The following is a 25,532-nucleotide window of genomic DNA, read 5'->3' on the forward strand; positions in this document are numbered from 1 at the left end:
ATTGAAATATTAACTAACACTATCAAAGAAATGCGATATTTTCTTTGAAAACTGACTCTTTTAAATAATTTTATCTATTCATATGTCCTGAACAATGTTAAGTAACAATATGCACATAATTGTGTAATATAATTCAATTGTAAAATATAATACAACTTTTGATAGTCACAGAAACGTAAGGTTTATATCTTTATTAAAATGTTTCATTTTAAAACAAAATTATTTATTATAATTTTTTTAAATAAAAAGAACGAATATATGTAATCTGGTATGATTTTATTTTGCAGCATTGTAATAAGAAAATGTCCTAAAATTACAACACATGCATAGGTACGTAGAATTATGTAAAGTGCTGCCTTGCTAACTGACCGAAATTTTGTCTTGCTGATTAGCAATCTCTACTATTTATTAAAGATTCTTTCCCGAAGCGGTGCTCCGATGTTTTACATATGTATATAACGTGTTTCTTTAATTTCATTTTGTTTGAGTCCCGATATTTGAATTAGATTTAACTTTTTTTCCCGTGAATTTTATATGTTAATATACATAAGTCCTTAATTCGCAAACATTCTATATCTTCATAAAATTTCTTCTGAATGTTGGAACATATACTTTAAATTTCAAACATTGCTATTAAGTAATCTGTAATTCATCCTAAATTCTGTAATATTTTCGCAAATTTGTGGATTGTACACTAGCATAAAGACATACATATACATATGTATTAGAATACATTAAACTAATATATAAGTATGTAGAGTATCCAATATTGTGTTTGTAATTTCATAGTTACACTTAACTTTTGTTCCGATCATTACTAACATTTCAATATATGTTTATAATTTATTATTTTTTATATTTTACATTATACATATGTAAGTTGCAAATACTAGTAAAAAATCTACAAAGGGAAATGATAAATAAAATTAGATCATGATTATAAAAGTAAAAATATGTAGATTTTTAGTGTATTACATGTACCATACTTACAAAGATAATTTTAAGGTATGCATAATTAACATTACAATTAATATATACAAATACTTTAATTTATAAGGAATTCCAAAACAACAATGGCAAATATTGTTCTCAACTTTAACTTATAGGAACAATCATTGCCATTTGTATCTAATAATTTATTAATACTGGCATAGCTTTAAATGTCAATAACTGCATTTACATTGCCAGTAACTTTACATTTGTATATTTGTAATATTTTACAACATTATTATTTATACATTGTTAATAAATCATGACAATACGACAATGTCTTTCATTTTAATAAACATTATTTAATTTTACACCTGTATTTAAGTACGTGGATATAACAGAGATATCCTAGAATTCTGTTATGATTTGTTATTGTTAAACAAACAAATGTTATAGATTTTGATTTAATACAATTAAATATTTTATTATGCCTCTGGCACAAAATTTCAAAGTCAATTTTATAATCTAATGTATTAATATAATTTATTTATATCCTTTTAAAAGATTTTTATATTATGTGTTTTTCAAATGCATTTTATAAAAATCTTTTTACCAGAATATAATATACTCTTTTGTGAGTTTAGTTTTGTAATGTACAAAAAAGTATATCTCTATACATATTTAGTAGTGCACATCAGAGGATTCAACTTACATAATTCTATTTGACTGGCAAATTGTACATTTAACCTTTATATATAGATATAAATATTATTCTAGTAGTATACATTTAAATTTATTTCCAATGGTGCTTTGGCAAATATGTTTTCATAGCACCATAAAAGTGCAATTTCATTGTGAAGCATATAATTTTAGCTAATCTTTGTACTACTTTTATCCATTTATACTTCAACCATGAAATGCAAAAAATAATTCTTGTGTAAAACTTCAACAATAGTTCTGAATGAATAAAATTTTGCTAAATATAATAAATAGAAATGATTTTTCCGTGTATTTTAATATTATTCTAAATATTTAATACTACAAAAGACAGTAGTATAAGTCAGTCATTTATAAAAATGAAGTTAATAAGATTATACAATTTTGTATTACTTTCTGACTGATAAAATAAGCCAGATGTCGAAGCTTTCATTCTTACAATTTGTACATCTAGTGAATTGAAATTTTGAAACTCATCATGCAATCAAATAATAATTAGTTGTCTATATTTCCTTCATAGAAGGATTCACACTTTTCTAACAAACGTAGAACTGGATTTATGTTATAAGGAAACAAATCTTTTGATACTAATCTATCAATTGCTAAACGAAGTCTTATCAATATTGTCATGGTATCATCTAATTCTCTTCCACAGCAAGAGACAAATTCTGTCCAATTTCTTTTAACATATTTCAAAAATCTCAATAAGTATAATAAGAAACAGGTCTCATTACTGACAAGTAAATCTAATAGAACATCTGGATCATGTGATACAGCATGTATAAATTGTATGAAAGTTAAAGTTGGACTAAGCATATGACCAAGATCATTTTGTGGAGGTCCTCTATAAAATAAACCAACAGCTACATCTAAACAACATACCATGCCTTCAATTAAAAAATCATCTTGATCATGGAACATTTGTACAACCCACTGTGATAAAGGCATTTCAGGATGAAATGGCATTAATGTCTTAACACACTGATCAAGTTGTCTTAGAACTTCTCTAATGCTCCTCTCAATAACTGCCATATCAGCATCAAGATCTTCTGCTTCAGAACCCAAGGAAGAGTCACTAGAATCGCTACGTGTCTCTTTAACTGTCACAGCAACACTTTTTAAAACTAAAAGCACTATTTTTTGCAGAAGAGGACGATCACCTTCACCAGATCCTCCTCCAAATCTTCCAGAACCATGTCGATACGGTAGAGCATCCAATAATCTCCAATCTTTTACAGCTCTTACAATCAAATGTGCAAGAGAACAAGGCTCATCTGGCAATACATCTTGCAAGGCCAAAGTACTTCCATAACACAATACTTCATTAAATAACCCAAGGAGATGTCTCCAAATCACACCAGGAACATTGGCATTTAAAAGTACAACCAGGTTGTCTAATTGAGAATAAAAAAGTTTGGTATCAATAACAGATAAGTTGGCTTTAACAGAAATGATGGATTCCCACAAATCAAGAAATGTAATGACAGCTGATTCATGTTGTGGTGTATATGAACTTAAAATAGCATCAAATTTTGATACTAGTATAGTCCATTTAGATTCCAATGCTTTGACACACATTGCTTTTACTGGTGTACTATCAAAACTTTCTGTATCAGCAATTGATATTGTATTACAATGAGATGGTGGCACTATACTGTCTGTATCTTCAAGAGGATGGATACTACAGTCCTTGTGTTCCACAACTCTTTTTACAACATCCAAAGTAAATAGCATTTGGCTTGGAGAATGAGTATTTACTAAAGATTGTGTTAATTTTTCCAACCATGCTGTATCAATATTTTCTTTTGTTATAATAAAAAATGATGCAAGAACTCTGCTAGCAGCAAATGATATAAATTTATTTGTTGTACATGATAGGTCAATTATTTGATCTATAATGCCATGCTCGTTTCGCGCCAGCGCATCACAAACATCTACTACTCTCCTGCACATAATACCTCTAACATTTTGTTTAATGGCTAAATCAAATAATAGTTGTAAAGTACTTATAAATTCTAAGGTTTGATCAGGTTCCCATTCTGATAATAATGAAGATCTAAAAGTGCCATCTGCAGCTTCTACTGTTGCACTAGTGAATGGTTTACGTAAACTGCTTTCTGGTATATTACATAAGCATTGTGTTAACAGACTATTCTGTAATTGCTCAATATCTGATAATGTATCTTTTTCAACTTCATCATTTTCAATGCGTTGTTTCTTCTTTGCTGGCTCCTCCATTATGTTGTTAGGAGGATAATAATAACAGTGCCAAAGCACCATTAGCAGCACTATTCTTGCTGCTTTCTTCTTTTAGCTTATAATACTCTGTCATCAGGTTCATGAAATATAGCCAACATCAGCTTATTGTGTGTACAAAAGTCATAAACACATTAGCAGATACAATATACCTGTATTGACAAAAAAAAAACACATTAATTTAAATCCTTTGGAAATTGACTACTTTTTATGATATAAGATATTCTTGACTATATCAGATATTTAAATATTACAAATACTATTTTATTTTATTTTTCTTAAAAAGAAGACTATTTTAGGGCACAAAAGATTTTAACCAATATCTATGTTATTTGATAGTATTCAATGAGTAGAATTCAAAAATATCAATTTTGAACTTAAGAAACTTTTCAAATCAAATCAGTATGATTTAACCCAAGTCTAACCTAACCTAATCAAAATCCAATCCAAAACTTTAAATTCAAACACAATCTCACTTATTTAAAAGTTCAACGTTGTGATTTACTGTTTTGTAAATATATTCTTCTGCACAGAATCCAATATATCTCTTGAAACAAAAGTAACTTTCAAATTCCAAATTTCTTAAATCCAAAACTGGTATTTTTAAACATTGTCATATATTATCAGGAAATAAAAGAATCAGTCAAAAATTTTTGGTGACCTAAAATGAAGTTTGACCAAAAGAAATGTCATTAATATAATCTGTCATAAAACAGAATTTTCATTATTCAATGATGGTTAAAATATTATTTATAAGAGAATTTTTAATGAATCAATGTAATAACATCAATCAGAAAAGTAAATAATAATATTAAAACTTACAGAGAGAATTGACTTCTATTTTCATTAAATTTCTGAAATGTTTGTAAATTCCAATACTTTTATAGGTGTACGTAAATAAGTATGTGTGTATATGTTTACGCATTCATTCATACGATGATGTATGTGTATATTCTTTTTACATGCCGTGATCAATCAATTATTTAATATGCGAGGCATCTTTGCTAATAAACTTGAAATTATATCTGTTGCCAGACACATTTATAAGATGTTAACCGTGAAGACTTTAACACAGGTTGCACATGTAATATATATAAACCGACGCTTGGTGATACGTTAATATGCACACAGAAATATTCTCTACCGATACCTTGACAGACAGTTAAAATATATCAAGAGAATATTTGACAGTATTCTTTTCGAGTTATACCGTATTTCACTATTTTAACAGTGTAAATATATTATTGTTTGTGCTCGAAGAATTTCTTTTGACTAGGAAGTGACAGAGCACTCAGACAACTTTGCTCTGTTGCCACGTATACGTGCTACCGAGTAAAAATAAGAAATACGGATTTATATTGTTTAGCCGTAAATCTGCTCCAATTAAACAGTTCATATCTCACGTCGAGTGGTAAAATGTTAACCCGATAATGCATAAGACACGAATTCTTCGTGTTTATTACGTATTTTTCGGATGGCATCATGCAGAGCTGCGTAACACAGTAGCTCCTCCTCGCACATTCCACAATGTACTAAGTACGAATTATTGTAATTACTTTAACAATAGCCTCCAGACCGTTACTAAACCTTATCAAATATTCATTAAATACCTATTTTTTCATTTTTCTTAATAAAAGTAATCAAAATCAAAAAGTCGTATAATAAATACACGAGATGATCGGCAACTCTGCATCGATGGCAGCGCTTAAAAATTTATACATATTCTTACTTGTTAAACAGTTTCTATTTTAATGATTTGTCTAATGTGAAATTATAAGTAAGACGAGGTATTTTGATAGTTGTACCGATAGGAAAGATTGTATAATGTTTTATAAAAGCCAAGAAGATTAAAAAAAATAAATTATTCAACATTCTTTATTCTATTACGTACTATATAGCCAAATTCATCATTTGCTTAATTTGATAATTACATTTATAGTAATAAACATAGGATTCTTGTTTCTTATAGATTAATATATAAAGTATTATTAGAAAATTTATTAAATATTAAAAACTAGTATTGGGTTGGAATAAATAATGAATTGGAATAATGGATTGTGATTTGTGCTCAAAAAGTTTTGAAATTAAATTTGAAAAAATGATTAATTATAAGCAATATAAGTTTTATATTTTACAGATATTAATTTTACTTTAAAGGTATAAAAGTATACACATTTTTTTTCGTTTATTTCAGACCAATTAACTTATACAGTATTATTTGTACATAGGAAAAATGGAATTTTTATTCTCAATCTTAATTATTTCTGGAATATGACAAGCATGTTTAAGAAAAGAAGAAAATTATATACTCTGATCAATTGACAAATGATCGCTGTGTGAACTCGCTTTGTCATTACACCTTTCATATTGTAGGGTAGGACCTATCTATATGCTGAACTGTCATAGGTATTTTCAATGACGTAGGACTGCCATATTTTTTTCTATATGGGGCCTGCTAGGGGGTCAACCAAATTGTTGGGGGTTTGGAGGTGGCCATGCAAGATGTTTTGTGATAAACGAATGGTGCGCATAATAAACAATTAAACCAATATTATAGTGGGACGCGTCGTTTCGGCAGATATGCTCGAATCGTTTGAGCAAACGTTCCGGATTGGCAAAGAAAAAGCCTTTCACTCAAAACATCTTTCTCACATGCGATAGGAATTTTACGTCACAAAAATTTTGATCGGGGATGAGAGTGTAGTGCCGTGGCGAGGTTATATCAGAAATTGGGACAATGGCCCTTTAAAATTTATCTACGTTTCATTTTATAATTATTAACATTTAAACGAGAAGTATTTGTATAGTCCTACTATACAATACCGATTTCTTCGAACGATACGAGTTGTCTTGGTGATTTTGTTGAATTCGTTGATCGCGAATGCGGTGCCCTACCCCGCTGCACTATTTTTGTCTGTACATTTTATTTACACGTATTTCTCTTGTTGCGTGTTTTCTTCGCCAAATATTTTGGCTATCTTTATAGCAGTTACGTAATTTCCGACGTGAGTAATTCCGGCACGATGGCCGATGATGAATTAAATGAAACTCGATTGTTTTACACGTAGTGGCGTGTGGACATATATACCACGCTAAGTTAAAGGGAATTGATTTTTGACATTCTTTGCATAAGAGTAAAAGAAGCTCAAAGCGTGCTGGTATATATTAATAACATGAACGGGAAACGATCACTGCACGGTTGTAAACAAAATTAATGTTTAAACAGTGAAAGTGATCCTATTTAGATATGTCTATTGGAAATTATCTTCTTAAGGTAAATGATTAGTATACAATTATACTTGTTGTAGATACTGTTTGTATTTATATTTTTTTAATTGGTCTTTTAAATACTTGTAAATGTAAAAATGTAGTATAACAAACAATTTTTTTAATTGTTTAAAATATCTTTAGTTGCATCTTTCATATTTATAAATAAAACATTTGACAAATTATGAATCCATATCCATATTTGGTTGAATGAAATAAAGAGAAATTAAATTAATAAAAAGCAAGTGTGTTATGTACAGAGTTATTGACAATGATTGACATGACAATATTTTAAATATTTAATTCATTATCTTTAATGGAAGTATAAAATATATGGTATAATTATAGGTCTATATTAAATTTTATGTATAAAAAATAATAATATTAAATGTTTTAGGATAGTCATCACATCATAATGTGGTGGTTTAAAATACTATTGAATAATATTATTAAGAATGACAGAAATAATATCCAAGGATTTTGGTAAGGGGCAACCTTTTCGAAAAAGAGACATGTCAGATTCGTCGCAGCACCAATATAATCAACCTCCTCCTGATATTATGCCAAAGGGACTTGCAATCAATGGTATATTCCCAAATATATAACAGCTTTTTGCAACAAAATATGTGTCATTAAACACATTATTATTATATTATAATATTATTATTACTAAATAATAATTATTTTCATAGGCATAGGAGGAAGGTTGCGCCAATTAGAATCTCTTTTTATTGATGGTCCTGTACAAGGGGAAGGAAGAATAGGCCACACATTTTCCATTGAGACACTTATTGATATTTTACTTGTCTTATATGATGAATGTTGTAATTCTTCCTTACGACGTGAAAAGACTGTCTCAGATTTTATTGAATTTGGTATATTATATATACATAACATATGTGTGTTTTTTGAAAATTTATAATTTCATATTAAAAAAAATTCATATTTTTTTTATAGTAAAACCAGTGGCTACTTGCATTAAGAGTTTGCAATTGGCACGGGAGGATTTTGAAATAGTAAAAGTTATTGGTAGAGGTGCATTTGGTGAAGTATGTGTTGTAAGAATGCGTGGTTCGGACAAAGTATTTGCAATGAAAATTTTGAACAAATGGGAAATGTTGAAACGTGCAGAAACTGCATACTTTAGAGAAGAGAGAGATGTACTGGTGTATGGTGATCGTAGATGGATCACAAATCTTCATTATGCCTTTCAAGATGACAATAATTTGGTAATTCTTCTAAACATTAATAACAATTAGTAGCATTTATGAACATAAAAATATCTTATGCGTTTTAAATAATAATGTGTAGTACTTGGTCATGGATTATTACTGTGGTGGAGACCTGTTAACACTGTTGAGCAAATTTGAAGATCGCCTTCCAGAAGATATGGCACGTTTTTACATAGCTGAAATGGTTCTGGCTATTGGGTCCATACATGACTTACGTTATGTACACCGTGATATTAAACCTGATAATGTTTTGTTAGATGCAAATGGTCATATTAGATTAGCAGATTTTGGATCTTGTTTACGATTGTTTGAGGATGGCACTGCACAAAGTAATGTTGCTGTTGGCACACCAGACTATATTTCACCAGAAATCTTAAGGGTAAAATTATATTTCCATATTATTTTATATATAATTATTATTTTTATAATTTATAAATTATGTAGTATTAATTTGTATTTTACTAATGTATGATATGTAATACTCATGAATGTTAAAAAGAATGCATTGAAATTCATATAGGCAATGGAAGATGGTCAAGGACAATATGGACCTGAATGTGATTGGTGGTCTTTAGGAGTATGCATGTATGAAATGTTATATGGAGAAACACCATTTTATGCAGAATCTCTAGTCGAAACTTATGGGAAAATTATGAACCATAAGGTTATTAAATAATTTGAATTATACTTATAAAAGTTATTACAATGTTGTTGTAATAATTATTATATGTATATATTATATATATTAATGTGTGTATTTTACTTAATTTCAGAATTGCTTTGACTTCCCAGCAGATGACATGTATGAAGTTTCTGAAGAAGCTAAGGATTTAATGAGAAAATTAATATGTAGTTCAGAATTTAGACTAGGTCAAAATGGAATTGATGATTTTAAGGTATTAACATGTAATGTGTTAAATTAAAAATTATAATATTATGTGGTTATAATTAGAAAATTAAATTTAATATAATTAATTCTAATTATATAACACAGAAACATCCATGGTTTGAAGGAGTAAACTGGGAAACTCTTAGAGACAGTACTGCACCTTACATTCCTGAAGTTTCTTCACCAACAGATACATCAAACTTTGATGTTGATGATACAGATGTTCGCAGTTCTGATGCTGTTCCACCAGCAGCAAATTCTGCGTTTTCTGCACTTCATTTACCGTTTGTTGGCTTTACTTTCACTCAAGGAAGGTAAGTAGTATCTTTTACTTTATGTCCCTAAACAAAAGTACTTAATATGGTTTTGTATTTATAAATTACAGTTGCATATCTGATCTGGGTTGTTTGTCTGCTATAACTCAAAAGGATAAACGTGTGCAAATACTGGAGGAAGAAAATGCACAACTGACACAAGCACTTGAAGATTTAAAAAAACAAATTAGCATGAGTCATTCTTCCCCAGGAATATCACCAGATTCTAATAATGCAACAAGAAAACTTCAGGATGAAATAAATACACTTACTAAACGCAACTGTGGTATAAATATATATCTTCAAATATGTACTACTGTAAAAACTATATGAATACTTAATCATGTTATTATTTCATAATATTTCTTTATAATTTTCTAGAATTAGAATCACAGTTAAAATCCATGGAGGTCCCTCGTGAATTACGCAACTTAGATAACGGTGATATGACAAAACTACGGGAATTAGAAAAATTAGTACGCTCTCTTCGATCAGAAAAGGAAGAAGCTATTAAAGATAAGTTAGATGTCCAGGAGAAGCTTAAGCTTCAAGATAAAGAATTGAAAGATGCATTAACACAACGTAAACTAGCAATGGCTGAATATACCGAAGTTACAGACAAATTATCGGAATTAAGACAACAGAAACAAAAATTGTCTAGACAAGTCAGAGATAAAGAAGAAGAATTGGAGGTTGTAATGCAAAAGGTTGACAGCTTACGACATGACATTAGAAAAGCGGAAAAGTTACGTAGAGAGTTAGAGAATCGAGTGGAAGAGGCAATGGCTGAAACGAGTAAAGAAAGAAAATTAAGAGAACGTAGCGAAGAATATTGTAAGCAAATGCAGGAAGAAACAGAGAAAATTAGGCAAAGGTCTATGGGAAATGATGCAAGTGCAAATCATGCATTAGCGACACAAGAAATTAATAGGTTAAAAGCAGAAGTGGAAAAACTCGAAGTTCAATATAATGAAAATTTGAACCAACAACAAAGTAGGTTCAATCTTGAAATTCGTAGTCTCCAAGAGCAATTGCATGAAGCTGAAACAAGGAGAGATTTATTGGAAAGGGAAGTCCAGTTAACGAAAGAAAAATTAGATAATGCAAGATTAGAAAATATCACTGATAGTGAGGAGACTATAAATGAATTAAACAGACGTCATGAAAGAGAAAAAATTATGCTAGTCGAAGAAAACAAAAAACTTATGTTAGAACTTAACACTCTTACCGATAGTGTTAATAGAATACAAGGTGAAAGGCGACAATTAGAAGAAGAATATGAAGAACTAAGAAACAAGAAGGAAGCTATTGCACAATGGGAAGCTCAGATTACCGAAATTATTCAGTGGGTATCTGATGAGAAAGATGCTAGAGGATACTTACAGGTCTGTATACCTACCTATATTTTTTTTATTAATGACGATCATTAGTATTATAGTATGATATGTATCTCAAGAACTGTTTAATTTTGTACTTAACAAATTTCAGGCGTTAGCAACAAAAATGACAGAAGAATTAGAATTTTTAAAACATTCTGGTGGTGTAGGTGGTGTAGGAAGTGGTTCTACAATGGCAGATAAAAATTGGCGAAATCGTAGATCACAAAAGCTTGACAAAATGGAGCTTTTGAACCTACAAAGTTCTTTACAAAGTGAAATACAAGCTAAGCAGGCAATATCTGAAGAACTTACAAAGACGCGTTCAGATTTAATTGCTGCTCAAAAGTAATTAATTTAAATATATTATAAATAAAATAAATTTTAATGACGAAAATATTTTTATTTCTCTAAATGTCACTGATATAATTTAATAATGGTAAATCATTGTGTATCTACAGGGAATTAAGAGATTTCAGACAACGATTCGATACACTCACTCACGAGATAAAACGTAAAGAAATGCAAATAAAAGAGTTGCAAGCGAGACTTGACACAGGCGATGGCTGTAAGTACATTTCATATAACACTGTTACAAAAAGAAATTTCGTAAAAATTTTATTGTTACGTTTTTATAAAAATTCTGTACGAACTATTATTATACAAACTGCTGCGATACATGCTGTGTATGTAATTTGTAAATCTTTTAATCTCTCTCGTACATTGTTTAGGCGGTGAATATATCTGTTCGGTGTTTTATTCTACATATTCTGTAAAATATTCTGTATTATTTTAATATGTTGTGGCACGGAGTATATGATTTATATATACAATTCATAATAAATAGAATAGAGTGTTCGTCATAAATAGATACAAAATATTATTTATTAGATATATAATACCATATGTGATTTAAATATTGTGTAACACAAGAAATTTTTATATATGAATTCTTATATAAACATGCTAGATTGTTTTTCTTAATTTCAAATTTGCATGCATATAGCAAAAGGTCAACAGAATCAAGAAATTGTTATATAAAATATATAAGCAGGAATCATATATAGCATTCATACTTCTCAATACAAATTCTTAAGATTTGCTTATTAACTCTTATTTTTGTCTCTCTTATCTAATAAAAAATATATATTAATTAACATAAATAATATAAGTTTGTTGTGAAGATGCATGAATGGTGTACATGATTCTTTGCACTTGCATATTTATAATATTACGTAGTATATTATTTTTATATTATAACCAAAATTACAAGTCATTATAGCCAGAAGTATGATTTAACAATCTCTTTAGTTTTAGTAGTAAAATATAGAATTTCTAAAAGGTATAACTATATGTGAATACTATCTATTTCTTGTAGTTTGCATTAGTTTAATTAATGGCTTGATATTATATTGGTATGAGTCAGTGTGTGGTTATTTCTTTCTTTTCTTAATTTTTTTTATAAATGTGAATAGTAAGAGTTGGTGTGTGTTTCTAGACTGATATTTAAATGTATTTTAAGACAGTTACAAATATGAAAGTGCAATTCATTATACGTAATATATATATATATATATATATATATATATATATATATATATATATATATAATAATATCATTTTATGGTCATATATATATATATTATAATTGATCATATCGATCATATAAATATTTTAATAATATTATAAAAAATGCACGTATCTTTAAAATATGTTATAATTCATAGGTATTTGGCACAAATGAAAATTGAATATATGTGTATCGGAATAATTCAGTTGTTGTCTTGAAAAAACATAAGGCACTTGATTTTTAAAATGTGATATTTTCTGACATTGTTAGGTTGACCTTAATATTTTAACAAAATATTTTGTCTGTATTATATGTAATATATTTAACAACTTCACTATAATACTTCACTTAGGTAATATACTAAGTATAAAAGTTATTGCCAATACTTACTTTACCAATAATAGAGATCGTTACTATTTGGATACCTATCCAGCATAGTAATTCGGTTCTCCGGTACGGTATGCGATTCTGATTTCTAGACTACAAAGTGCCTCTGTTTATTGGCGTAACGAGCTGTGTCTGGGGCCTCTTGTTGCTCATCTTCAAACTGTATTTGTGACAGCTGCCCTATCCAGCAAAACGTCAAGAAAATCTCCAAACATCGTTAGCACCAAACCCCACCGCATCATCGTACATCAGCCGTCGTCACCCCTACCAGTAATGCGTGCTTCCCGCGTCACGACATGTCGCTTATTAACTAGATTCGTTCCCGTCAACACATTCATCAGTCAGAATGCCGTCGCCATCGTATCGCCACCCGGTAAATGAAGTGGCAACAAAACGCGATTTTGATTGACTAGTCAGTTGGGATGCTAATTACAGAACACAGTGCTATGTTTTTTATGAATATAATAGTATGAAACATTAAATGTTTTTCTTTGAAAGGGAGCGTCAAATGTATCAGATTGTTCTTATTTAAAACATAGCCCTATGTTAACTTTAATTTCAATTACTGTGAAAATCAGTTATGTGTTCTTTGTATGTTGGAAATAATCATCCCTCAATTAAGGATAGTGTCAGTAGCTTTTCATCGTTTTAGGTGATGGTTGTCCTTTGTTAATTGTTGTAGCTGATAATTACTCAGTTTTGTAATTAAATGATTAACAGGTATGTTGTGTCTGAATGTTTACGCCTTTAGATTGTTTGAACTGATTGACTTTTTAGTACATCTTATTACATGCTTGCTATTTCTGCTGGTAAACAATCAACCTTTACCTGCATAATAACGATTACTATTTTAACAGAGTTTGTGTGGTGCAAATTGCAGTGCAGTGATTATATTAAAATGTTCAAAAGAAAATGTTATGAAATTTACATTGATTTATGTATCTACTTGTAGAAAGAAAAACATAATTCTTTACTTTTACATTCTTTATATATTAATAGAATATAGGTAAAAGTATTACAGATATCTTTTTTCTTTATTAGTTTAACATTATTAAAAATAATTTCAACTTCCTATAATCAAAAAAAGATGTTACCATTTTTTATCCTATTAATTAAAAATTTTTTTGTATTTCAGTTTTAGAACGTCCTACATCTCAAATGTCATATTTGGAACATTTCTTGAAAGAAACTGCAAGCAGTACACGTCACGGAAGTGCAGATAGTGTAGAAGCCGATATCGAAGATAATCGAGCACCAAGTATCTCCAGCAGTAAAAGCAACTTATCTGAACTCAGTATTGTAAGTATTATTTTCTAAGTTTAATATAACATTAAGTGTTTACACATTAAAATTTAATATATATTAAATTTTAGGATCCCACATCTCCGTTATCTCATGAACTTCTCAATAAATCATCAACATCTCATGGACAAACCAATCTTCAACCAAAACCAAAATCTCACCAATTCTTAGTAAGAACATTTTCAGCACCTACAAAATGTAATCATTGCACTTCACTGATGGTAGGTTTAACCAGGCAAGGAGTTGTATGTGAAGTTTGTGGCTTTGCATGTCATATGCCCTGTTGTGATAAAGTTCCATCAATGTGTCCTGTGCCACATGATCAAAGTAAGTTATCTTTAGGAAATCATATTTAGTGCAATTTATTTTGAAAACATAATTCTTTAATATAGCATGATAATAAATACTTTTTCCAGCAAAACGACCACTGGGTATTGATCCTACACGAGGAATAGGTACAGCTTACGAAGGATATGTTAAAGTGCCAAAAATGGGTGGAGTGAAAAAGGGCTGGGTTCGTCAATTTGTGGTGGTTTGCGACTTCAAATTATTTCTTTATGATATTTCACCAGATCGTAATGCATTACCATCTGTTTACGTGTCTCAAGTCTTGGATATGCGGGACGAAGAATTCAGCGTTAGTTCTGTTCGAGATTCGGATGTTATACATGCTACAAAGAAAGATATTCCATGTATATTTAGGGTAATGCTTAAAGTCTTTTGTTGTATTTTTATTATACATTTCTTCAGGATTTATTTTTATTTTATGTTTATTTAGATAACGACATCTCTACTAGAACCACCTGGTTTAAGAAATCACACATTAATGCTTGCAGACACTGAAAGTGAAAAAACAAAGTGGGTAGTTGCTTTAAGTGAATTACATAGAATATTAAAGAAAAACAATCTTCCTAATACAACGGTAAATACAATATATCGATGTATATATTAATAAGATATCGTTCAATCTCATTCATTTTTATTTATGCTCCTCTTTTTACGTTACAGATTTTTAGAGCAAAAGAATTACTAGATAATACATTGGCGCTCATTAAAAATGTGATGTCAGGAGCAATTATTGATCCAGATCGTCTAGTCATTGGCACAGAAGAAGGTCTCTTCTGTTTAGATTTAGATCGTAGCGGTATGTTCTATCCTATGTGTTTGTGTGTCTGTGTGTGTACAAAATCATTTTGTTATGACTAATTTGTATTACATATTTAGAAATTGCAAGAGTAGGAGAAGGCAAGAAAATATATTTACTGGAATATGTAACAGAAGAACAATTAATAGTAGTTTTAAGTGGAAAACAACGTCATGTACGGCTGGTCCCAGTACGTGCATTGGATGGAGACGAAGTTGAATGGATTAAAGTTGCAGAAACTAAAGGATGTATAACTTTAACGACCGGGATAGTCCGTCGCAGTCCACTAACTTATTGTTTGTGCGTTGCCATAAAGAAGCAGGTAAGACATTTTATTGTATAATATCGGATCATTAATGTAATAGATATTTCCTATATTTAATGTCATTTTTCTGTTTTAATTTAGAATGCATCACAAGTCATTATTTATGAAATTACGCGTACGAAAACACGTCATAAACGTATACGTGAACTGATGTTATCATGTCATGCACAAACTTTACAAGTTCTTTCTGAAGGTCGCTTCTGTGTCGGATATCCTTCCGGATTTTCTATCTACAGCATCTTAGGAGACCATCACCCTATTTGTAAATATATAAATCCGACTTCAAATAAATTCAGAATTAATTTGAGACCTATAAATCTCTTATTTTTATGTTTTAGCATTGGTCCATTCTGAGAATACGCTCTTAGGTTTTCTTACATACAGTGCTGTGGATGCTTTACGTTGTATCGAATTGCCACGTGGTGAATTCTTATTAGTCTTCCATACATTAGCAGTTTATGTCGACAGCCAAGGCAGAAAGAGTAGAGATCGTGAAATTATGTATCCTGCTGTTCCTACAGCAGTTAGTGAGTATTATTCTTAAAACATAATATGGAACATGTTAAAACGAAATGTAATTATAATCTCGTATTACATATTACAAATGTAACAAATATTACATGTACAAATATAACAAGTGTACATATATTGCATATAACAATTATAACTTTATGTTACAGGTTATTGTGAAGGCTACTTGCTAGTTTATAGCGAGACTCACATCGATGTGTTTGACTGTACAACTGGAGATTGGTTACAAACACTTAATGTGAAACGAGCACGACCACTGAATACTTCAGGCTCTTTAACGTCCTGTATCATTAACGATATGCCACATGTTATTTTTCTGAGCAATTTACATCAACGTTAGTATACTTCATATAACAACAATTATAACTATAAAATGATTAGATATAATATACAATATTCGATTTAATATAATAGGAGAACTACTTAATTTAACACCACTAGATGCAAGTGGTAGACAAATGACAAAACCGCGAAGGAGATTTTCATTAAGAGAAGGAAATAGGGCTGTTCGTCCTACTGATAGACGTTCCAAAATGATATCCGCTCCGACGAATTTTAATCATATCAGTCATATGGGTCCGGGTAATGGAATACAGGTAAGTTATTTTGAGTTTCCCTTTTTCCTTTTTTTTTTCTTTTGGTTAATACATATATTTTTTGGTATATATCTATTTTATGAATGTCTTGTATTATATATTAGATTCAACGATTGTTAGACCTGCCTACTACACTTGAAACAGCTGATCAACAACATAGCGGTCATCACAGTAGCTCTCATCTTCATAGCAGCCAACAAAGAGTAAGAATATAATACATCTTTATGTATTTCTAAAAACATCAAATGTTTACTTACATTTTTTTTCTTAGTTGTATAGTCCTGCAATTCAAGCATCAAGTAAACCAGCGCCACTGCCGCCTAGGCATCCACCTTCTGATACCCGACGTCTTAGTTCTCATATATCCAGAAATTCCGGATATTCACCGCATAACGGTATTTATATGCTCAATCGTATTGTACTTTATTCTGTTACATAATTTTATTTGATATCTTATATCACATATAAAATCTTTTTTTAGGTTCAACATCATCACGCAGAGGACCGGCACCGCCACGACCAACTGCTACTCCACCTTCGTTACCCCGTACTCCTGTAGACCAAGTTGATTCGGAATCTGTGCATCTACGATCGCATACTCCACTTTCTCTTGGTAGCATCGCATCTTTACACGACAAGGTATTACTTTTTTTCTTATTACAAATATTAACCAAATATAAAGATGATATAGATAGAGAACATTCAACGTGTTCTAAAAAGTTTGGAGAAATCGTACTTTTAATAAATACATACAATTTTTGATTAATGTAGGAACACACCTCTGGTGGAAGTCCTAGACATTCAATAGCTTCAAACAACAGTTCAAATCCATCGACGCCACCAAGTCCCGCTCATGATCATGGTTCATCTTCATATGATTCATAAAAATTAATTTAACACTTCTCATAACATTAATAACTTACTGTAATCGCGTCTACTACCTGAATGATAGGATTACAGTATCTATGATAACATTTTTACATAAAATGATATCCATATTTGATTTTTAGCTGGAAAGTTATCGTATTTATTTCTTTCTTTTTTTCAATTTTGTGCAATACATTTTTCTAACCTTGTGCATTATGTTAATTATATTACAAACGTCTAACGAAAGGCATAATACTCGTATATACAAATGAATTAAGATGTTGCATGTTTTAGTTATTTAATTCAATAATCATTACAAAAATTTCATAAATATATTAACATTGATTTTGGTATCATGTTGCAATAACTTTCTGGTTTTCAAGAACTTATAACATGTTATATATTTAACAAAAGAATTTACAGTTTATGTAATAATAAATTGTAAATAATTTATGTTCGGAAATCATTGAATCAGCTTTACGATGCCATATATTACCAAAGTAGGTATCGTTTTAATTTCCTCTTTTTTTTTTCGGAATTTTAATGCGAATACTTTGCATAATTTTAATTTTTAATCATCGTAATGAACTACCTTAAGTTAATAAAAATTGAAATCTCAGTCAAATTATCTAGCAATAAAAAATTAATCTAATCAATCTATCGTACCTACCTTTTGAATCTAGGTATAAATAATAGTTTCAAGTAAATTATATACTTAGTCATTCTTAGTGACAAATGAATTCAGTGGAAGTGAATCGATCTGATGCCTTATGACTAAATATTTTCTATTGCGTCATAATGCAGTAAGGTGCATCATTTTATTCAGCATGTGAATAGTAGAAATAATCGTGCAATGTATCTAAAGCTCCTGCTAATAAATAGCTATTAAGCAAGGCGGCTATATACTTTTACATGACATATGAGTATTATATTTGTGACAGTAAAAAAGTGATGTTGAATATTGATTTGTCCTTACTGCGACAAAAACTGATTTCTCTTTTATAAATGTACTGCTTTCTCTATAATTAAGGCTATAAATATCATTGTGGAAACTTTTTTTTAATGCATATACATATTTAAAATTTGTCAGTCAAATATTAACAAGTGCAATGCATAATGACTGAGAATAGAATCGAAACGAAAACGGAACGACGATGATTAAGTATCTTTTACTTTAAACCGTGAAATTCTGAAATCCTTATTTATATTTGCAACAATTTGAAGAGAGTGTTAAGAAAGATCACACTATACAACATCTTTAGTACTTTTATATTAAAAAATTTAAAAACCATTGAATTCACAAAAAAAAAAGAATAATGAATTATTATGAAATTTTGAAAAAAGTATTACTTGATGATTAATCGGTTACATTTAGTTCTTTTTATAGTTGTAAGACTAGAACAAAACAAATGAAATTACAACAAAGATGAGAACAAGATAACAAGTTTTATATGTTTTAATGTATAAAATATATACATTTTTCATGTACATTTATAAAAATTTGCTAACTATACTAAAAGAGGAGAAAAAAGAGTTGGTAGAACAAAATAATTATCTCAGGATTCTATGCCAGTAGTTAAAATATGAAATAACATTTAACGGTCAAGAATCCCGAGTTGCTCCATTCTTATTCAAGTAATTATGGATTGAAGATGTTTTATCTTCATATCCCTAAACACGGCATACAGTAAAACAAAGAGCCAATAACTACAATATGGATTCAATTTTTGCATACACGAAAATAAAGTGCATGTAAAAAAATAATGCTGAATCATGCATTTAAATTTACATATATTTATAATGAATTTTAATGAAAAAAGTTTAAAAAAGTATCGAAAAGTTTATGAAATATTGAAAATGTTACGGTAAAATATTGATACGCTACATTCCGAGCAATTCTTTTTTATTTTCATAAAACAATGACAAATATACATGAAAATCGAAGTTCCAACTCTTTAAAAAGATCATCGTTGATGGACATAAAGTTAGCATAATAACTATAACATGCGTATAATACCAAAAAAAAAAAAAAGAAACTTGAAACGACTTTATCACATTTGTGTAATGGTAAGACATGAAAATATAATTATAAAAGAAATATATATCGACTGCAATAGGTTTGACATTCTTATATTAAAAATATAGAAGAAACCGTTAATAGAAGAAAAAAAGTGTTAATGTTATCAGACAAAGAATGTAATAGTACAGATATTGCTGTCCATACCAGAATAAAATAAAGTTTAAAAATGAGTTCTAGAACTATTCTAGAAATGTCATCGTATGTTTATAAATTGTAGCAATGTACGTGTTATTGTACTTACCAACGAAATTCAGTGATTTGTCTATTATCCGCAATTGTTACTTAAGGGTTCTAAAATCAAAGATATATCTGTTTGTCTTATGTTGCCTTGTATTTAAATCGAGTTTGTCTATAAATAGAACATACGAAGAAATAGTCACTTTGTATAGCATTGATTTTATATTTTTGTAAATAATTCAATTTCTAAATAAGGTTCCAATTTCAATTTGATTTTAGACCCTTCGAATCTTTCATTTTCCTTCTTTTTTTTTTAGTCTGCACATATATGACACTGAAATTTTGAGTACGTCGTTTTATAACATGTAAAAACTGCGCTATAATTATGCTTTTTTTTACGCATAATCAAAATGTACGACTGGCATTCTGCACGAAAATAGAATGATTATATGTATGCATATACAGATTTGTATGATTCAATAGTTTACTTTTTTACGAGTTGTTAGAATATTTTATGTAACAATTAATAATGATTTATGTATCCCATTGGTTTAGTACCAGTGCATGTAATGACCTGATTATTAATCTTTTTTTTAGCAACTTAGTTTAGCGTATTCTATACTATGAATTTATTTATATCTAATATGTGCATTATATTTACGATATTTATTAAAAGCAATTGCAAGCAATTATTTGCATTTTGAATAATGAATTGTATCTCATTGTATATTATTTAAAGTGTGTCATTATAGTAAGAAGTACTTATATTATGGTAAAAAGAAAACCAAATTCTTATGTTTGTAAGATTTCAAACATAATATTCACCTCACAAATATTTTTTTTGTAGATTTCATAGTATTTATAATTTTTGTTTTACATTTTATTTCATACAAAATCTATGATAAAAGATGAACATATTTCCTTTCTCTTAAATTCATTCTTCGCTGAAATAATAATAACTTAACTTTTTTGTAATAAAGAATTATATTAGTAAACTTGATGTATGAGTACAATATAATTAATGATTAAAACTGGTCTCAATTTTAGGTATTATTATAATTAACAAAACGAAATAATAATTATTAGAATATTTATTTTTTAAAATGAAATCATTAACAGTAAGACAAAGGTCCCTACTGAAACAATAAACTAAATATCATTATAAAAAAGACCATTTAAAAAGATACGTAAGCTTTTGTACTTATATTGTATATTGTGCTTTATATGCTTCATTATTTTAGTATTCTATATCGTATAAGTAATTCATTTTATAACTCTGTATCAATACAATTATCAGTGAGGAATATAAAACATAACATGTTTTGGTCTATAAAATATTTATGATGACTAATTATTTTTAATACCTTTTTTTTGAAAATATAATACATATATGTATATGAAGAAGACATTCTTTTTTAAACATATGTCGTACAGAAACGCACGAATTTAAATTTGGTAATTTCGTATAAATTAGTATATTAAATAATTCTATTAATCCAAATTAATTTTAAATCTAACTTCAAAAAAAGCTTTCTATAATATAATTATATAAATAAAGAGTAATTAATATTTTTCTTGACTATTATATTAGATGTAATTGTTATATATCCGAAATTGTTCTATAAATAATTCATTGAAAGATATTCATATATTAACATTAAATATAATAATTTTATGATTGATAACATCTATGAATTTTATGCAACATGTCACTTCCTAATATTAGTCATTAAAACAGAATTAACAAAACATTGAATTGGCACTAATTGTTACTTTTTTGTATTACATTTTACAAATATGATATATTCAACAGAATTTTTTTGTATTTATATCATATTCGAATAACTTTATGAATTTTTCATTTTTTTCAACATATAACATTATAAACTTGGTGTCAACAACAGTTTTAGCAACATTAGTAATGATTTGTATGTCATGAATATTTAAAAAGAACTCATTAGATTTTAGATCTAGCAAATGCTTCCGAAATTACAACATTATATTAATTCTATTGTTCTATATTGCGCAAAATTCAAAATCACCTTTGTGGAATGTGATATCCATATAGTGAAAAACTGTTGACTCAATATCTTAATTATAAAATTATAAATATGTTCCTTATAAAAGTATTTGCACAAAACATATCTTCATTAAATCATAGATGAAAAGTAAGTTATTTGTAATTTATTTATTTTATATGAATGTTAATATATATATATATATTATATATGTATATTACATTCATTCTTCATTTAAATTTCCTAACAATATTAATGGCAGCTGTACAGAGAGGTGTCGCATGTATACATAGCATAAATAATTATAATGTCCGAGTAAACCAGGTTATTGAATGTTTAGAAAAATATCATTGGATAATTCTAAAATATAATTTGAACGAATTGTATGTTTTACAGATATTAATTTTGAAATATGATTTAAAATGAAAGATATTATATGTATAAAATCTAATTCACAAAAAATTTCTTAAAAAATTAATGTGATTAACTAATAAATGAATACGTTCCAGTCTCCTTATGCCTTTGTTTATACGTAATTATCTATTAAGTGTATACCTATTAAATTTCGATTGTGTGATACAACAAAGAACACACGCGACATTGTATACTGCCGTCCAGAATTTAAAAGACGACATGTTGCAAGAAAGGCATTTTTTCAGTATTATTAAATCACCACTGGAATTCTAGAGTACAATATGAAATTTGTACCTCATCTTGACGGTTTTGTTTCTCGGATTCCATGGTCTTGGCGATATAGTTACTGTCACGATAAACTTCCTTTGCGCATAAACTCTCTAAATGGTGTAACTCCTATGACATTTTAAATCTCTTCGTTTTAAAAAATTGGCCAAATGTTACAAGGAAGTATCAGAAGACGTACTTTCAGAGGATGTACTTTCATGGCTGACTTGATTCAGAGAATGTTGAAGCGCATCGGGCGTTAACCATTCCTTTGGTAGACAACGTTGAAGGAATGGTACACAAGAACTGAAATATGCAAGGCGATTTATCCAACCCGGTATTTCTTGACCACACAAAATCTACAATTTAGAATAAAAATATAATATTAGCATTGTATTAATTAATAAGTGACTATATACTATTTTTATATACATACAAGTGTAAGTTGACTACTAAAATGATTACAATTTTTATTCATTAAATGGTAACGATCACCCCTAAAATCTTTTCCTAATTCAGTAACGATCCTAGTTACATCTTCTTCTGTGAAATCTGTATATCCAATGTGTACTGATTGCCTACGACGATGAAAAATAAATATACTCTTCTTTTGAAATAATATGAACACATCCTTACTAAAATATCTGTACCTATATCTAAATTGCTCCCCTAATTCTTCAGCAACTCTTGGTGTGATCTCAAAAATTCCAGAAATTGGTTTAGAATGACCTCCATATGCATATTCTGCAAATTAATTGAAATAATTCAACCAACTTTAATAGATTCAAATGGAATTAAAAGAAATATATATATATAACATTATATAAATATACCTGTTCCATATATTTCAACTCCTGAATGAAATACACCCAATCCAATTGGAGTAGTATATTCATTTATCCAATACTGAAACATGAAATGTATTTATTACAAATGTGCATCAATAAAAATTTAAAAAACATTTTAGAAAGAAACTTAAAAGGACCTTACCATATCATAAACATTAAGAATTATTGGCTCTCTAGCCATTTTTGGTATTAATTCTTCGTTATCCTGTGGATAACCCAGACAACTAGGAAAGGATAGATTGCAGCTAAGACCTGACGAAAACATCATAGAGATACCTATACTTGAAGAGATGAACAGCAGCACTACCTATGTTCCAACGCACCTAATAAGCAAATACATTTGCTATATACTGGATCTACACTAAGCACATAGCCAAAAATTACTACAAAATTTAAAAAAGAATGATAAAATAGGAAACATCTTATTTATAATTTTCAAGTAAGTATCTGTGGTTAATTTTATATCAAATCACCTTAATGATTCATATGGGCTTACACAAACAAAAAACAAAAATGTAATAAAATACATATGTCACATAAATATTATTTATTAACTACATAATAATCAGTAACTTCATGCTTTTCTATGTAAAATTATATTATACTTTGCAAAATACATAGCAACAAATATATTTTTCTAATAACAATATTGCAACTTATAGAATCAAAATGATAAAATCACCAATATTATGTTACTTAATCTATCATAAATGCTAAACAATAACAATACCAGTCAAAATATAAACAAATGATATTTTGAATTAGATTTATAATTTACTACTCTGTTATTGTATTAATAAAGTTGTAGGATGCAGAATGTTCAAAGATAATGAACAAATTTATTAGTAATATTGTCTGGCAATGAGTAAGGAAGTAAGAATGGATATACTTCACAATAGAAGAAAAAAAGTGTATTGTGAATCATCAGGTCAAAGGTTTTGTTAAATGATATTTTTAAATAAATTGTATTACCTAAAAAAGTCGAGATTTCAGCACTATCACATTTCTTTATAATTTGTCACAGAATAGTTCAGTACACGTTAATCTCCAAATTTTCTTGAAAGAATTGTTGATGTTAAATATTGCAGAAAGACATTGTACAAAATTGCAAGTAAGTATACTCGCAATAAATTAGCGATCTTCTTGAAATGTCAATAACAGTTATTAAATTCTTATGAAAATTTAATAACATAGATTTAATAACTGAAATTCGTAAAAATTACGTGCAAATAGCATACATTATGTCAATAAGAAGTCTCTCCTCACTTGAAGTGTGCTAAATTATCAACAAAATCCTTCTTGAAATCTGTAATTATGTATCTTAACTATTCATTGCGTATTTTTAATCACAAACTTAATTAAATGCACATAACAAACATTAACATTAAAGATGTTTTAAAGGAATTTAGACAAATTGTTTATAATTAGAAACGAATGGCATTTGTCTAGGGATATCGAATAATTGTCTCTAGTCTAGATAAATATCAAAGGTTGAATAATTACTAAAGAATTTTTTTTTCGAAAGTTATACATATGTATGTAAAATTTTACCAGAATATTAAATATTATATTTTTTTATTTTCCTACACTGTTGCTAATTCTAACATTTTTTGTTTACACAATTTTTATATTTTTAATATTGATAAAATATAATTCGCAAGACATAAGCATAATAAAAAAATAAAGTAATTAAAACAAATTTTTTAATATGATTTATAAATATAACTAAATATATATAAATAGCACAATGCCACTGTTAAGATTTTTATTAATAAATTTACATATCATTGTTATTTGAGACTATCTTAAATTAATCTTATTCTTAATTAAAATATTAAGTATAGCACTATTCATCTGTTTTTATGATTAATGCTATCAGATAAGTACTGTAGACAGAAAGGAAATTTCCTCTCTGCTATAAATACATATGTACATAAATATTTAGTGATAAAAGATTGTTTAGACGTATTTCTAAAAAATTCAGATTACTTGTTTAAAATAGAAAATTGGTACAGCAATCAGTCA

At 28.5% G+C, this 25,532-nt stretch overlaps 3 protein-coding genes across 10 annotated transcripts; 1 reads left to right on the forward strand and 2 right to left on the reverse strand.

Moving 5' to 3' along the window:
- Positions 1-176: 176 nt before the first annotated feature.
- LOC132907746 (protein lines) lies at positions 177-5,718 on the reverse strand. Its single transcript, XM_060961124.1, has 2 exons — positions 4,726-5,718; positions 177-4,055 (listed from the first exon to the last, which is right to left on the reverse strand). Exon 2 carries the CDS (start codon positions 3,925-3,927, stop codon positions 2,143-2,145), a length of 1,785 nt encoding a protein of 594 aa, XP_060817107.1. The 5' UTR covers positions 3,928-4,055; positions 4,726-5,718; the 3' UTR covers positions 177-2,142.
- Positions 5,719-6,331: 613 nt separating this feature from the next.
- On the forward strand, positions 6,332-23,117 carry LOC132907735 (serine/threonine-protein kinase Genghis Khan). 4 transcript variants are annotated; one of them, XM_060961094.1, is made up of 27 exons: positions 6,332-7,177; positions 7,568-7,755; positions 7,863-8,045; positions 8,128-8,399; positions 8,482-8,781; positions 8,923-9,066; positions 9,176-9,298; positions 9,397-9,605; positions 9,677-9,891; positions 9,987-10,990; positions 11,094-11,329; positions 11,443-11,549; positions 13,114-13,311; positions 14,074-14,237; positions 14,312-14,567; positions 14,657-14,943; positions 15,019-15,162; positions 15,249-15,384; positions 15,465-15,706; positions 15,791-15,971; positions 16,048-16,236; positions 16,390-16,575; positions 16,655-16,836; positions 16,941-17,039; positions 17,108-17,231; positions 17,318-17,475; positions 17,608-20,649. In XM_060961094.1, the coding sequence occupies exons 2-27, from the start codon at positions 7,626-7,628 to the stop codon at positions 17,719-17,721; spliced, it is 5,583 nt and encodes a 1,860-aa protein (XP_060817077.1). In that variant the 5' UTR covers positions 6,332-7,177; positions 7,568-7,625; the 3' UTR covers positions 17,722-20,649. The 4 variants fall into 4 exon arrangements, with proteins under 4 accessions (XP_060817077.1, XP_060817076.1, XP_060817074.1 ...); XM_060961093.1 differs by lacking the exons at positions 13,114-13,311; positions 17,608-20,649 and adding an exon at positions 22,865-23,117; XM_060961091.1 differs by lacking the exon at positions 13,114-13,311.
- On the reverse strand, positions 21,034-24,978 carry LOC132907762 (deubiquitinase DESI2). Of its 5 annotated transcripts, none has more exons than XM_060961152.1 (7): positions 24,746-24,978; positions 23,650-23,830; positions 23,493-23,565; positions 23,310-23,403; positions 23,096-23,237; positions 22,859-23,018; positions 21,034-22,788 (listed from the first exon to the last, which is right to left on the reverse strand). In XM_060961152.1, the coding sequence occupies exons 2-7, from the start codon at positions 23,773-23,775 to the stop codon at positions 22,742-22,744; spliced, it is 642 nt and encodes a 213-aa protein (XP_060817135.1). In that variant the 5' UTR covers positions 23,776-23,830; positions 24,746-24,978; the 3' UTR covers positions 21,034-22,741. The 5 variants fall into 5 exon arrangements, with proteins under 5 accessions (XP_060817135.1, XP_060817133.1, XP_060817137.1 ...); XM_060961150.1 differs by having other exon boundaries at positions 24,480-24,977; XM_060961154.1 differs by lacking the exon at positions 24,746-24,978 and adding an exon at positions 24,289-24,460.
- Between the last annotated feature and the right edge of the window lie 554 nt (positions 24,979-25,532).

This window comes from Bombus pascuorum, chromosome 6 (assembly GCF_905332965.1).
Source record: "Bombus pascuorum chromosome 6, iyBomPasc1.1, whole genome shotgun sequence".
Taxonomy (NCBI): Eukaryota; Metazoa; Arthropoda; class Insecta; order Hymenoptera; family Apidae; genus Bombus; species Bombus pascuorum.